The 15746-nt window shown below is 41.4% G+C and overlaps 1 protein-coding gene across 2 annotated transcripts; it reads left to right on the top strand.

Moving 5' to 3' along the window:
• The first annotated feature begins 1669 nt into the window (after positions 1–1669).
• PCLAF (PCNA clamp associated factor) lies at positions 1670–14345 on the top strand. 2 transcript variants are annotated; one of them, XM_040968652.1, is made up of 4 exons: positions 1670–1852; positions 2212–2292; positions 7183–7345; positions 13135–14063. In XM_040968652.1, the coding sequence occupies exons 1-4, from the start codon at positions 1807–1809 to the stop codon at positions 13178–13180; spliced, it is 336 nt and encodes a 111-aa protein (XP_040824586.1). In that variant the 5' UTR covers positions 1670–1806; the 3' UTR covers positions 13181–14063. The 2 variants fall into 2 exon arrangements, with proteins under 2 accessions (XP_040824586.1, XP_040824587.1); XM_040968653.1 differs by lacking the exon at positions 13135–14063 and adding an exon at positions 14224–14345 and having other exon boundaries at positions 1684–1852.
• Positions 14346–15746: the final 1401 nt, after the last annotated feature.

The raw sequence follows: 15746 nt of genomic DNA, 5'->3' as shown, positions 1-15746 counted from the left end.
TAGTCAAATCTACTACAAGCTTTCTTAAAGTCTTAGTCTTTCAATATTTTGAGGCTCAAATCATAACTTGAATTCTAAAGGAGAAAAAAGTGAATATTTCAATTAAATTTTCTCTGTGTACTCTTTCCTTCCTTTCTTTTCTTTTCTTTCTCTCTCTCTCTCTCTTTCTACTTTTCCATAACGCACACCACTGACTGCCATCATTCGGATACAAAACACAACATACTAATAAAAACACAATTACAGCAACATGAGAGCACCTCAAAAATTCATATCAAATGGAATTAAATTGTAAGTTTTGTCGCAAAAATAATTTTGAAATTCATGCACAGTTTCTTAAAAATAAGATTTCTATCAACTTCTTTGAAGACCTGCTCTTTGCAGGTTGTCCCTACATAAAAAGGCATATTTGCGATTCTTTGTGGAAATTTAGTTGGTATGTACAAGGAAGAAGAACAAACAAATTGGTAAGGCTCTGAAGTTCTAATCTCTGCTGGCATCTGGGACAGGAGTTCAAATCAAAGGATTCCGAGTCAGGTAAATGGGTCTGTAACTGCAAAGGACACTCATGGAATTTAGCAATCACAGGGCTTAGAGAACAAAGGAACACCCTGGGGCTTGGGGATCTGGTATGAATCTGGCTCTAACTTTAGACTCTTAGGTTAAGGAGGGGGAAAAAAAAATCCCTAAGCAACTGCCAATATATTTCCCTCAGTTAGATTGGGTCTAGAACCCTAACTTCTACACTAAATAGTTAATGACTCCATTAAAATTCAAAGTGTGCGTGTTGTGTGTGTGTGCGGAACTCAAAGATCTGATCGCCTCTAGGATTGTCTTTCAATTGAGCAGTTAACCGAATACATCCAGGGCTAGTTTATCTGATCTCGTTTTATTCATACTATTCAGAAAGTGAATACAGGGAATACTGAAGCAATAATAAAAGCATTGAAACAGAAAACACTTATGTTCCTCCATTCTAGAGTTGTGCTCACTCGGTTTAAGCTCATCCTGTGCCCTTTACACAGAGTTTTTTTTTTTTTTTTTAAGGAGCTGTTCAGAGATCATAACAGACTTGGGGAAGACGTTTCATTATTTTTTCTATGTGTGCATAAATGTCACCTATTTTTCTTAAGTTTCCTATTGTGTAAAAACAAAAGTCTTTATTAAGTCAACTATATTAACTCCCTTTCCCCCAGGCCATAGAAGTATTTTAATACGGACGCTGAGATCAGCGTTCACGTGGAATGGGTAGGTGGGTGGGGCGGTTAAATCACTCAAAAACCCTTCTATTTTGTAGGAAAAGTTTGCTTAATTTCAACCTTTCCAGGGAGAAAACAGGTTGAAATTTAAGTTCATCATATGGTAACTTTTGAAAAAATAAGTTGTAATTTTCTGTTTTTGCTTGTTTGCATTTTTACTAATGTCACTTTTTCTAATACGGCCCACATTTTTTCTTGCGAATTCTCAGCACTCACCCCTGGGTACCCGCTCTGGAGAGCGCCCTGGCACCGCCCACCTGGCGCGGGTACGAATCACAAACCTCAGCGACTTGATGGACGGGTGGGTGTCCCGTCCAGCCTTTCCTCCCTTGCGTGGGTCCTTGGCAATTGGTCCGGGGAGAACGGCGCAGAACCAATGGGCGCGGTGGCTCGCCAGAGGGCTTGGAGCGCGCGGGAAAGAGAGCCATATAAACGGAGGCGGGAGCCCGCTGCTACGCGTCTCTGTCCACTGGCACCCGAGCAGCTAGGAGGACTTTCGGCCGACCGACTGGTGCTTCTTAGATTCATCTCCTCGGGTTCCAACAACATGGTACGAACTAAAGCCGATAGCGTCCCGAGCACCTACAGAAAAGGTACGGTGGCGGTGACTAGGGGGCGCGGTGTCCAGGAGGGCAGCCGTGCCCCTGGCAGCCCTTGGCGAAGCGGGAGATGGCCGCTTCCTCGGCCCACGCGCGGGGTCCTCAGGCTGGCCCCGTGCGCCTTGGTGGCCCCTTGACCTTGGTGGAGAAGCGGTGGGAACTGCAAAGGATCGGGGAGTGACCATTGCCTGCACGCGGGGTGCTCTTCTCCGAGCCTTGGGGGGTCCTGGGACAGAGGTGGGGGCGGTTGCGTTGAGAAAGTGGCCTGGAGACTGGCGGCAGGGGAGGGGGGCATGGAAGAACCTTCGCGAGCCTCTCTCTTACGAGCCTTCTTTGCTGCTGCTTCTTTGCAGTGGTGGCTTCTCGAGCCCCCCGAAAGGTGCTTGGCGCCTACAACTCTGCCACCAGCTCTGCATCCCCGTCGACTAGAAGAGGTAAGGACCCTGCCAGATGCTGGTGTTAGGGGAGGGCAGCGGGCCGGCCACCACGGTCCTGCCTGGCCGGAGATTTTCCTAGAGATAGGCCTTACGTTCCCTAATCCACTGAGAGATGGGCGTTTTGGCGGGCAGGAGTGGGGGAGTGGGGTGCGGTTTTCTAGAAGAGAATCTCAAGCCTTGGGGTCAGGGACCCCAGGGCTTGTTTTCGAAGTTACTTTCTTTTTACCTTTTTGCTTAATGTGGAGAGCCGGCTGGGGGTTGAAGCACCGCTCTCCAGCCTTAGGACCACGACTAGCAGTGCTCTGGGTGCTGGCTTCCTAGTGTAAACAGGAGGGCAATCCCTTCCCGCCTCCATCCCGTTTCTCTCTCTCTTTGGGCGTGTGGGGGCCAAATGTTGTCTAACTTAGTGGCTCCTGATGTTGCCTTTGGGAAAACAGGAGTGGAGTCTCCGAGGGGAGTCACTTCATGCTGTTTCTTGTGTGGGAAGGATGTGAAAGTATCTGCCATCTGGCGCTTTCATTCCTTTCAGGAAGAACTTGGATAGGCAAGAAGGCTCATTTTAAAAGGTTCCGTTAAAAAACATAAGGGGAAGTGCTGTTTAGGACTTCATAAAGTCTTCACACCAACTCCTGTTTCCCCCTATTCCAACCATTTTGGTGGAAAATATTTCAGTCACTTTACGTGAAAAGAAATAGTACGTAAAACTTTGAAGAGTAGATGAATTTAGATTATCTTATGCTCTGTACCGCTAGAATGAATTCCTTAAGGGCCACATTCCATTGTGAGCATCACAATGGCTGAATCATCACAGCCATTTGGCCCTTAATAACAGTCCCTTAATAAACTATGTGTTAGGGCCAGGCATGGTAGCCTAGTGGCTAATGTCCTCACTTTGCACATGCCGGGATCCTGGGATCCCATATGGGCCCCGGTCTAGTCCCAGCGGCCCTGCTTCCCATCCAGCTCCCTGCCTGTGGCCTGGGAAAGCAGTCGAGGACGGCCCAAAGCCTTGGGACCCTGTACCCACATGAGAGACCCGGAGCAGAGTCCGGGCTCCTGGCTTCAGATTGGCTCAGCCCTTGCCGTTGTGGCCCCTTGGGGAGTGAATCAATGGACAGAAGATCATCCTCTCTGTATATCTGACTTTACAATAAAAAGAAATCTTGAAAAACATGTGTTAGGGGCTGGCACTGTGACGTAGCACATTAGTCATCTACCTGTGTCCTATATAGGTGCTGGTTTGTGTAGGCTGCTCCACTTCCAATCCAGCTTCCTGAATATGGCCCCAAGTCCTTGGGTCCCTGCACCCACAAGGGAGACTAGGAAGAAGCTCCTGACTCCTAACTTTGGATTGACGCACCTTTGGCCATTGTGGCCATCTGAGGAGTGAGCCAAAGAATGTAAAACTCTCCTTTCTGTGTAGTCTGCCTCTCAGGTTAAAAAAAAAAGAAATCTTAAAAAAAATGTGTTTGAAATGTGTTGAAAAAATGTGTGTGAATGTATCCTTTAAGCTATTTTAAAATCTCTACTTTTAATTCTGGTGACTATGAAATTGGTAACTTCTTATTTAACAGAAGATGAAGTTTATGTGTTGTGTGCATGTGTGAATTTAGCTAAGTCAGCAGGGCTGGGTGTGAAACTACTGTTGCTCTATATTTTCTAGCAGCATGTGAAAGCATTCCCAAAGGGACACTTTGGAAAAATTATTACTTTTTTTTTTTTTTACAGTTTCAGAAATTAACTTATTTGAGCAGCAGAGAGACAAAGAGGTCTTACCTGCTGGGTCATTCCGCGAATGCCTCCTTTATTTGTAAGACACTGAAACTGGGAGCCAGAGCCAGGCTTCTAGCACAGCCACTCCTTTGTAGGCCATGGGTGTCTAAACTTTCAGGGCCAAAGGCCTCCTAACATCCTTTTTTCAAAAAGAGTCCATTTCTACTTTTAAAAAGTTCCAGGGGCCAGGTCCGGTGCAATGGCTTAGTGGCTAAATCCTCACCTTTCAAGCACCGCCATTCCATATCGACGCCAGTTCATGTTCCAGCTGCTCTACTTCATATCCAGCTCTGCTGGTCTGAAGCGGGGAGCCTGGAGTTTCTTCCAAGTCTCCCATAGGGTGCAGAGACCCAAGAATTTGGGCCATTCTCCTCTGCTTTCTCAGGCCTTTAAGAGGGAGCTATATTGGAAGTAGAACAGCTAGGACTTGAACCAGTGCGCATATGAATGTTGGCAGCAGAGCTATAGTATTAGTCTGTTATGCCACCATACAACTGTCTTTTTTTCTTCCTCTGTAATTCTGCTTTTTAAAGAAAAAATACTTTTAAGAAAATTATAACAAACATAACTTCAATCTATATGAAAACCACCGTTGTAAACTTTAACTCGTAGAGTTTGACCAACAAAAAAAGAAATGTAGTCACAATAATTTGCTCCTGTTGGTGTTCTGCACTGTTTTTTTTTTTTTTTTGAAAAAGAGATTTATTGGGCCCAGCGTGATGGCGCAGTGGTTAAGGTCCTTGCCTTGCATGCGCCGGGATCCCATGTGGGCGCCGGTTCTGGTCCCGGCAGCCCCGCTTCCCATCCAGCTCCCTGCCTGTGACCCTGGGAAAGCAGTCAAGGACGGCCCAAAGCCTTGGGACCCTGCACCCGTGTGGGAGACCCGGAAGAAGCGCCTGGCTTTGGATTGGCTCAGCTCCAGCTGTCACGGCCGCCTGGGGAGTCAATCATTGGAGGGAAGATCTTCCTCTCTGTCACTCCTCCTCTCTGTATATCTGCCTTTCCAATAATAAAAAATAAAAATAAAAAAAAAAAGAAAAAGAGATTTATTTATTTGAAAGTCAGAGACACAGAGGGAGAAATATACAGAGAGACAAAGAGGTTATCCATCTGCTGGCTCACTCCACAGAGAGTCTCAATACTCAAGGTTATGCCAGGCTTTAAACCAGGAGCGTCATCCGGGTCTCCCATGTCCATAACAAGGGCCTAAACCAACCAGGAGTTTCATCTGGGTCTCCCATGTCGGTAACAGGGGCCCAAACACTCGGGCCTGCTTCTCTGCTGCTTTTCCCAAGCCATTAGCAAGGAGCTGGGCCAGAAGTGAAGCAGCCAGGATGCAAACTGGCTCCCACATGGGTACTGGTGTTGCAGGTGGTGGATTTATCTGCTATGCCACACTGCCAGTCTCTCCTGTGGATCGTTACTTCATAAGGAGGCCAGTGCTGTGATATAGCCAGCCGGTTAAGCTGATATTGGCATCCTAGTTGGATTATTGGTTTGAGTCCCTGCTGCTCTGCTTTGGGTGCACTTCCCAGGTAATATACCTGGAAAACAGCAGATGGCCCACGTGCTTGGGCCCCTGCCATCCCCATGTGATTCCAGAATGCAGTTCCTGGCTCCTGGCTCTGGCCTGGTCCCACCAAGCCTGTGGTGGCCATTTGGGGAGTGAATCAGCAGACAGAATCTCTCTCTTGCTCTTTACTGCTCTGCCTTTCAAATAAATAAATCTTTTTTTCTTCAATTTTTGTTCTGTGTTATTATTTAAAGAGAACCAAGAGTTGGACTTCTCTTATGAATTGAGCAGGAGCCAAGTGCTTTGCAAAGTGGAACCCATTTTTCTAGAAGCTTTTACATTGCCTATTATGTGCTTTAAATGACTTTTTTAAAAAAGATTTATTTTGGGCCTGGCGCGGTGGCGCAAGTGGTTAAAGGTCCTCGCCTTGCACGCCCGGGATCCGGGATATTTTTATTATTTTTTTATTGGAAAGGCGGATATACAGAGAGGAGAGACAGAGAGGAAGATCTTCCGTCCGATGATTCACTCCCCAAGCGGCCGCAGTGGCTGGAGCTGAGCCAATCCGAAGCCAGGAACTCCTTTCGGGTCTCCCACGCAGGTGCAGGGTCCCAAGGCTTTGGGCCGTCCTCAACTGCTTTCCCAGGCCACAAGCAGGGAGCTGGATGGGAAGCGGGGCTGCCGGGATTAGAACTGGCGCCTGTATGGGATCCCAGGCGTGCAAGGCAAGGACCTTAACCACTATGCCACCGCGCCGGGCCCTTTAAAAGACTTTTTAAAGCAAAATTTTGATAGTTTATACTGAATGATGCTACCTTATATTATGAAAAACTATTATCACATTTTAGCATGGTAGTATAGGAGCAGACTTTGAAATAGTTCTATGAACAAAATATGAAGTTTTTTTCGAGATTTATTTATTCTGATTGGAAAGGCAGATCAGATTTATGGAGTGGAAGACAAAAATCTTCCATCCACTGTATACTTCCCTTATGGGTACAGGGTCCCAAGTCTTTGGGCCATCCTCTACAGCTTTCCCAGGCTGTAAGCAGTGAGCTGCTGGGCCCAAGAATATTTTCTAGTTGTCAACATTCTCTTGGGGTTGACACTGTGTGGTAAGTTAAGGCACACCCTACAAAGCTGGCATTCTATGTGAGGGAACCAGTTCAGATTCTGACTGCTCTACTTCCTATTCAGCTTTGCTGTAATGGGCTTGGAAGGGCAATGGAAGATGGCCCAAATACCTAAGTCTCTGTTGCCCATGTGGGAGACGCAGATGGGAGTCCTGGCCTATCTCTGGCCTAGCCCAGCCCTGGCTGCTGTGGCCCTTTGGGGAGTAAAGCAGTAGATGGAAGCTCTCTGTTACTTTGCCTTTCAAATCAAGCAATCATTTTTTTAAAAATTCCTATTGCTTTTTATAGGATAACTATCAAACTGAAAGTACTAATTGAATATAGCTTTACTGTGTTACATTTCCTAACTCTATCCTTAAGATAATCTCAATGTCTTTGACAAGCTGATGCTAAAGAAAGAATAAAAGCTTTTAAGGAATGGGAAGTGTATTCTTGGTTTTTATTTAATTCTGCTTTTATATTTTGCAGCTGAAAATAAGTATGCAGGAGGGAATCCGGTGTGTGTGCGCCCAACTCCCAAGTGGCAAAAAGGAATTGGAGAATTCTTCAGGCTGTCTTCCCAAGAAGCTGACAAAGAGAATCTGGCTCCCGAAGAGGCTGGAAGCAGTGGGATAGGAGTGGCAAACAGAAAGTAAGTTTTCATGTGTTGACTTATAACGAAACTATCTTTTGAAAATAAAGGGTAAGTAATACCAAGTAACTTTAGTTTTCCTTTAAAGCCAGTAAGAAGATGTAAACCAAAAATTTTTGAACTATTTTTTTTTATTTGAAAGTTATAGGGTGACAGATGGGCAGGGAGAGATCTCATTTCGGCTGGTTTGCTCTCTAAACACCCTCAAAAATTGGCTCACCAAAGCCAAGAGTTGGTAACCCAATCTGGATCTCCTGTTTGAGTGGCAGGAACCCAGCTACTTGAATCATCAACTACTGCTTCCTAGGGCACATGCTAGCAGGAATCAGAGCTGGGAGTAACAGGGGAGGGTCAAGTAACACTGCTGCCACCATGCCAAAACCTGTCTCCAAAGCAAGTGTTTTCTGTAAGTTTGTCCTCTTTCTTACATTACTTCATTCCCAAATTTCAAATGTTAGTAAAATGCATTATATTTCACTCATTCCAGTAACTCAGAGAGGATACATTCCTATTGAGATAGTAAATGCTATATGATTTACCATTAACTTAATGCCTTCATTCTTTTATTGTCTGTTTTTCTCCCTTAGTATTTTTTCAAAAACAATTCCATGTTGGTTAATATAGTTTGAATTCCAATTATCTATTTCTCATTGCTAGCCTCAAAAAGTAACTACTTCAACTTATGTAAAAAAATATTGTGCAAATTTACTGTGAAACCACCAACAAAGCATTGCCCAACAGCAGCGTAAAGTTTACAGCCATCCTCTTTCTAGTCTCCCTTGACCTTCCACATCTCTGCTAAGAATCTCATGCCAAGAAACAATTACAGCTCTCCAAATCATAGTCCAAACCCAATCTAAATGGCACCTAGATGTCTAATGTGGCAGGGGAGAAAAAAAAAATCAGGTCTTTATCACATTTACAGATTCTACTCCTTATTTTATTAACACAGAAAATCTTGATGGTCACAAGCTGAATTAGTTTAAAAAGAGCATCTGAAAGATTTAACTAGATAATGAATGAATTTCACATGGCAGATTGAGGACAACATCAAAAATTAGTTAATTTCAATAAACGTGGCTTAAGAAATATGGACAATTTAACTTAAAATCAATAATTTCATGTTGATCTAGAGAGAAAAAAAGGATTGGCTATGGAATGGATATTCAATTTTTTATTCTGGGTCACTATTAGCTGTTAGATAGCTAATAGAAAATATTATTCTGATGTACATTAGAAGGAACTACCAGGTATCTGTCCTTTGTGTATTGTATCAGCAGTCTTAATTTAATGCTGAAATACTAGCATACACTCTAGTATTTCATTGTGGAGCTTTCACTGTTCTCTTGGGAACTGAACTGCTCTGGTGCTTTGTATTTGACACTCTGACTTGATATGTAGTAACTGACATGTATCAGGGCAGTGATGGACTGGAATCTAGTCCTAATCCAAGCATGAGTAATTCCTGCATATACATGTACAAATGACATGATAGCCATTTCTCTTCACACATTTCCATGCAATAAGTGAAGTTCATGCATCTACTACCATACTTAACTTGATTCAAAAGATTACACATGCATTAACTTCAACTAATCTTAAAATGCAGCTTTCTGTTTTTGCATGTTGACTACTTTTCAAAATTCAAAATTAATTTGTTTAGAAGGCACATGTGATACAGTTTGAAATTAAGAGGCAAAGAAGTTGGCAAAATAACATAAATCTGGTATTTGGAAGGTGAATATTTGAAACTCACCTGCTTTAAATTTACAACTCTTGTACTTTTTGTTTAAAGACAAAAAGTTGGCGATCAAAACAGCTACATTTGAATCATTTTTTTGTATCAGCTAATATTTTAAGATAAAACCTAGTCCTATGGTTCCAGAATGGTCTTGATTTTTTGGAAAGCAAAACTTTTACAACTGCCTGTATATGTGGAAACCTTGTTTTTAGAAAGCATTTATTTATTTTCATCTACTTGAAAGGCAGAGTGATACAGGAGTGGGGGAGTGATCGGGCTGGTGTGTGGCACTGCAATTTAAGCTGCCACTTGTGAGGCCTGATGCCATATCGGAGTGTCTAGTGGAAGTGCTTGCTTTATGACATTGGATCCAGCTTCCTCGGAGTGCACACTCTGAGGCAGCAGTGCATATGCTTAGGCCTCTGCCACCATGTGAGGCAGTCAGATGAAGTTCCAGACTTTGGTTTCGGCCTGGCCCTGACTATCGCAGGCATTTGGGGAATGAGTTAGCAAATGGGAGATGTCTCTCTCCATCTTTCCCTTCTAATTACAAATACACACATAAAATTTTAGACTGAGAGATACAACATGTTAAAAGTTGTTAATTGTTGTTCATAAAAGGTCACTGCATCACTGGTTAGTGTCTAATACCTATGTTTCAGCTTTTTAGCAGTAAATCTTTGCCTTTGTTTTTACTGTTAGGATTTCAGGTTTCAGGAACAATCACAACCAAAGGGACACATTTTTAAATTGAGGCTTTTATTTTTGAATAGGCTTGCTTTCATGAGTGTTTTGTAATAGTTCCTGCTCATTGTCTGGGATCATTCTTCCTCGTTCTTTCAAATATGAACAAACTAACAGTCAAGTTCTGCATGACGTGGGCATTGTAGTACCATGTGTTAAGCCACTGCTTGGGAAGTCCATTGCCCATTGTTACAGGGTGTGTTCAACTCATTGCTACTCCCACTCCAGTAATGCTTTCTGTTGCTGTGTGCTGTGAGAGGCAGGAGGAAGACAGTCTCTGTTCCCCCCTCTCTCTTTCACTCATTGCATTTCAAGTAGTTGAAAATAAACACTTTTGAAAAGATTTTGCATAAAACATGTTTTAATTTTCTTGAAGTATTTACGATTTACATTAGGGAAATAAGGTAGTTGGCAGTAAAGCTAAATGTGTCTCTAACGCTGATCATCACAGGATAAAACCTACATTATAAAGCTTTCCATCATGAGAGGTTATTAGAGGGCACTTGAGAAAGCATGGAACAAAACAATAGGGTAACTACAGTTCACGATAATGTATTATATATCCTAGGAAGAACTAAAACAGAGGAGCTGGTAGGCTCCCAGCATAAAGAAAACAAAAGGAAACAGGATTGCTAATTACCTGATTTGAACAGTATATTTTATATACATGTGTTGAAATACTGCACAATGTCTATGAAAATGTACAGCTATTATAAAAGTTCATGGAAAATGGAGTTAAAATATTTGCTGCAAAAAATGAAAATATTTTATGAAGGTCTCTTCTTAAAGCTTTGTTTGGAAGGCAAAATAACAGAGATGAGGAGAGAAGAGGAGAGGGAAGGAGATGGAGAGAGGAAGAGAGAGATGTTGAGAAACTTCTATTTGTTGGTGCACTCCTCAAATAGCTGTAACCAGGGCTAGGCCAGGTTGAAGCCAGGAGCCACAGACTCTGTGCTGGTCTCCCGCAGGTAACTCAGGTTATCGATCCATCCTTTGCTGCCACCTTGGCATTTTAGCAGGGAGTTGGATGAAAAGCACAGTAGTGGGAGCTTGAACTGATAACTCAGTGGGGGATACCTGTGCCCCAAGAAGCAGCTTAGCTTGCCATACCACAGTGGCCACCCTTATGAGGGGTCTTCAGAATGTTCATAGAAAGTGATTATTATGAAAACTATGCATGGATTTAAAAATATTTTTGTATCAAAAGAAACTTATCCTTATACTTCATTTTTTTCATGAATTTTTTGAGAGGCAGAGAAAGTGATAGTCAACTTCCATCTGCTAGTTCACTCCTCAAATGCCCATAATCACTATGGCTGTGCAGAATAACTTTACATAATAGAGTTTTACTTTTGTTTTAGAACTCTTCTTAGATTTGTGTTTGTCTAGGAGAATTATAATTATCCATTTGTTGAAATAGTAAATGTGTTTATCAGGACTTACACCATAAACTCTATATTCTGGAATGTGGCTACAAGTATGGTCTTGTTAAGAATATTACTTAGGCTTGTTATGTCTAAAGTAAACCAAGTCCTTGCAAAAAGGGAAATTGAGGTCATTGTAGTATTAATTGGTTAAATTGATTTCCAAGAAATACAATGAGATCTCTCTACAATAGCACATGAGTCAATGATAATTTTATATCCCATCAGAATACCTTGGTTTTAGCTTTCTTTTTTCATACATAGCTCAATGACCATTCAATTTATTCATCTAATTTAAAAGCTAAATATTTCAGAGTACAATTCACAAATCTTTGTCAGTTCTAAAAATTATGATTTATGACTAAGTTTTAAATTGATCTTTTCTATAGAAAAATTGTTGTAATGAGTACCAGCTAGCTTTGAGGTAATGTAAAATGTTTTCCAAATGCTGCAGTTGTCAGAAAAGGCACTGCAGTATGGTTGTCAGGCTGCTGCATGGGACACCACATCATGTATCACAGTGCCTGGCATAGAATCCTGCCCCTGGCTCTAGATCCAGTTTTGCTACTATGATTCAAATACTTGAGTCTGCTACCCATAAAACAGACATGGATGGAGTCCTTGGCTCCTGGCTTTGACTTGGCCCAGCTCTGGCTGTTGCAGGCATTTGGGAAGTAAGCCAGGAGATGGAAGATGTCTTTCTTTCTCCTTCCCTCTGTTGCTTTGCCTTTCAAATAGATAAAAATACGAATAAACATTTTTCAAAAGTTATAACAGGTTAACAAACAATTTTGGAGTTTTCCTAATTAGGTAATATATTCATATTTGAAAAGCATATACAGTTAAATATGACAATCTGCAATATGCTTCATATGTTCAAATAGATTGGTTAATTTTTTGGCTTTTATTATAAAGTTCTTTTTGGAGGATTACAAGAATTTATCAATATACTTAACATGTTGAAAGATGCTGTAGAAATAGAGTTTCCGTGGGGCTCAGCTTAGTGGAATAACAGGCTAATCCTCTGCCTGCAGCACTGGCGTCCCATATGGGTGGCAGTTTGACTCCCAGCTGCTCTACTTCCCATCCAGTTCCCTGATTATGACTCGGGAAAGCAGTGGAGGATGGCTCAAAGCCTTGGGACCCTGCAGTCATATGAGAGACCCAGAAGAAGCTCCTGGTTTTGGATCAGTTCAGCTCTGGCTGTTGTAATTATTTGTGGAATGAACCAGCAGATTGAAGGTCTCTGTCTCCTCTGTCTGTAAATCTGCCTTTCCAACGAAAACACATTTTTTTTTTATAAGAAAAAAGTGACAACATATTCTCAAGAAAACCCACTGATGCAGCATATCAACAGGCAAAATAGTTTTAAAAATATTACTCTAAATTTTGAGATTTGTAGGTGTTTGTCAATTAATAGACTTTAATTTCTTTTTTACTTGACCAGACTCAATTGCACTATTAATATATAGATTTGTAATTAATTTTGTTTCTCTCTTTTTGCTAAGGTTTATTTATTTGAAAGTCATATTCTGTAGCATTGAACAAAGAGGGAGAAATGAGAGATCTTCCATGTGCTGGTCCACTGCCCAGATGGCCCCAATGGCCAAGGATAGGCCAGGCTGAAGCCAGGAGCCAGGGGCTTCTTCCAGGTCTCCCATGTGGGGGAAGCAGGGATCCAAGCACTTGAGGGCATCTTCTGCAGCTTTTCCCAGGCCTTTAGTGGGGGCTGTATCGGAAGTGGAGTGGGCAGGACATGACCTAGTGCCCATGAGATGCTGGTATTTCAGGCAGTAGCTTTACTCCCTATGCCACAAGGCTAGCCCTGGTTTTTTTTTTTTTTTAAAGCAGCTGACATTTGAATGATTATTTTCCCACAGATCACGTCCTGTGCAACCCGATGACACAGACGACGAACAAGAATAGAACTTCCTCATTCATCTTTGAATAATTTGTCCTGTTTACTCCACTATTCTGAGATGTAAATCTGCGTAGATGTGTTTCTTCCAATTAGCTTTTTTGAATAGGCATTTTATTTTTAAAATGAGGCTAAAATTTAATTGTTCAAAAGCAAATAGTCCTGAAATTGGAAAATTTGCAAGGTTATCTTTACTGAATTTTATATTCAATAGTATTTTGCTCTTCTGCTTATTATTAAACATGTTCTTGTTAAAATTAAATCATCACATTATGTTCAAATTGTTAATTGGCTGTACTTAGACTTGCTTAGACCTTTGTACTGATGTCACTGGATTACTGAATTGGTGCTATATTGTATTCCTTTTATTTGTGCTAAAAAACAAAGTTAGATTTGTGTACACTTAAAAAAACAGTATTAATTAAATGTGATCTTTATCATTTTTCAGAATGGGGGCAAAATATGGAATGTTAAAAAATTTTGGACGGATATCTTCTCCATAAAAAAATTTAAGGACAGTTTGATCCTGACAGTGTAAACGGTTGCTAGCCAACAAGATGAAATACTAGAAGAGAATCGGGAGGATGGTTCCATAGACTACACTAATAGGATTTTTCTTAGGACATGCAATTTATTTGGTGCTATAGAATATTATCCTTAAGGCCTGTATTTTCAAAGTTGGAAAGTGATAAAACTTGAAATGCAAATTATGCTATAATAACTTTGAGCTATGTCTAAAGCTCTTCCGAATTATTACCTTTTCCAGGACAACTAATGATATAATTAGAGAATTGGGTATAATATTATTAGGTAACAGTCTATTGTCAAAATTAACTGATGTAACTGGAATATTTTTCTGAAATTTACAATAAATGATGCTTATTCAAAATACTATCCATTAGTGTACTTCCTAAGATTTTGTCCTACCAGATGTTTCTATTTTATTCCTTTAAATACAGATAGCTCACTGACCTGATTTTATTAACTTCCAAATTGTCTGTGTTCTGATAATTGTACATGACATTTTTTTTTTTTTTGCTTTGACTTTTAGAGGCAGATGCTAAACAGAATGCTGATGAACTGGAGACAGAATGTTTTATCCCAAGTACTGCAGCTGTATTTTTAAGGAGAAGCATCACTCAAGGCTATTAAAGTAAACTTTTAGTGGGTCTGCAACTTGATTTGCTATTTTTCACTAATGAACGAAAGTTTATAGTGGTATGCCCAGGGAGGTCCATTTTGATGCATAATTGTTTCTAAAAAGTTCTGATGCTAAAGAACCTACACATTTCATGTGTATAGTATTTGATATTTCATTTTAGTTTGGCACAGGTCCTACTTAAACTTTTCCTTTTCAAGGTTTTTTTTTTTTTTTTTTAATTTAGGGAGCAAATCAGTGGATGGGAGCTTTGTTTCTTTGCTAACAAATAAGTTAAAAAAAATGTTTGTAGTTCTTTAAGATATATACGAGAGCCAGCTAGTGTACTGCCTGCTCTGCTTCCTATGCAGTTTCCTGTTGCTGTACCTAGGAAGGTGGAGGAGGATCGCCCAAGCACTTGGAGTCCCTGCCCCCCACATGGGAAATTTGGATGGCTTTCCTGACTCCTGTCTTTGGCCTGACCAGACTGAGATGTGGCCATTTGGAGAGTAAACCTGTGATGGGAGCTCTCTCTATCGACCTTTATTGCTTTGCCTCTCCAAAAAAAAAGTTTTTACTCATAATAAAGCCTAAACTGTGTATGTATATACATATATTTACACACATATCTACAAAATCCTACTGTATTGCCTTGGAGTAACCCACTTTTGGAAAAATTACAGGATCAGATGGGTCCACCCAACACTGTTAAAACGGTTCCTTCTATCTCTGAGAACAGTAGGTATATAGAGGTGGCAGAGAGATTTCCATTCAATTAAAACTGGGAGGCAGGGATCAGCATTGTGGTACAACTTAAGCTACTAACTGCGGTGCTGGCATCTCCTATGATTCCTTTTGATTTCCAGCTGTTCCACTTTGGATCTAGTTCTCTGCTACTGCTCTGGGAAAGCTGCAGAAGTTGGCTCAAGTGCTTGCACACCTGCATCCATGGGAGACCTATAAGAAGCTCCCAGCTCCTGGATTCTGCCTGGCCTAGTGCTGGCTGTTGTGGCCAATTGGGGAATAAGCAAAAGTACAGAACATTTTTTTTCTCTTTCTGCCTCTTCCTCATTCTATAATTGCTTTTCAAATAAATAAATAAGCCTTAAAGCACATACACAACTGGGAGACATTGTAATAAGTCATCTAATTTGTTTGTCTTCAGATTTACTCATTTTTATTGGGAAGGCTTTTTTTTTAAAGCTTTATTTATTTTTTTGGAAAGGCAGATATACACAGAGGAGGAGAGACAGAGAGGAAGATCTTCCATCTGATGATTCACTTCCCAAGTGACTGCAATGGCAGATGCTGCACTGATCCGAAGCCAGGAGCCAGGACCGTTCTCCAGGTCTCCCACGCGGGTGCAGGATCCCAAGGCTTTGGGCTGTCCTCCACGCTTTCCCAGGCCACAAGCAAGGAGCTGGGATGGGAAGTGG

This window comes from Ochotona curzoniae, unplaced genomic scaffold, assembly GCF_017591425.1.
Source record: "Ochotona curzoniae isolate NIBS_2020 unplaced genomic scaffold, NIBS_Ocur_1.0 scaffold_4701, whole genome shotgun sequence".
Lineage (NCBI taxonomy): Eukaryota > Metazoa > Chordata > Mammalia > Lagomorpha > Ochotonidae > Ochotona > Ochotona curzoniae.
Note: the sequence above shows the minus strand (reverse complement) of the source record. Positions and strands in the feature narration are given on the sequence as shown.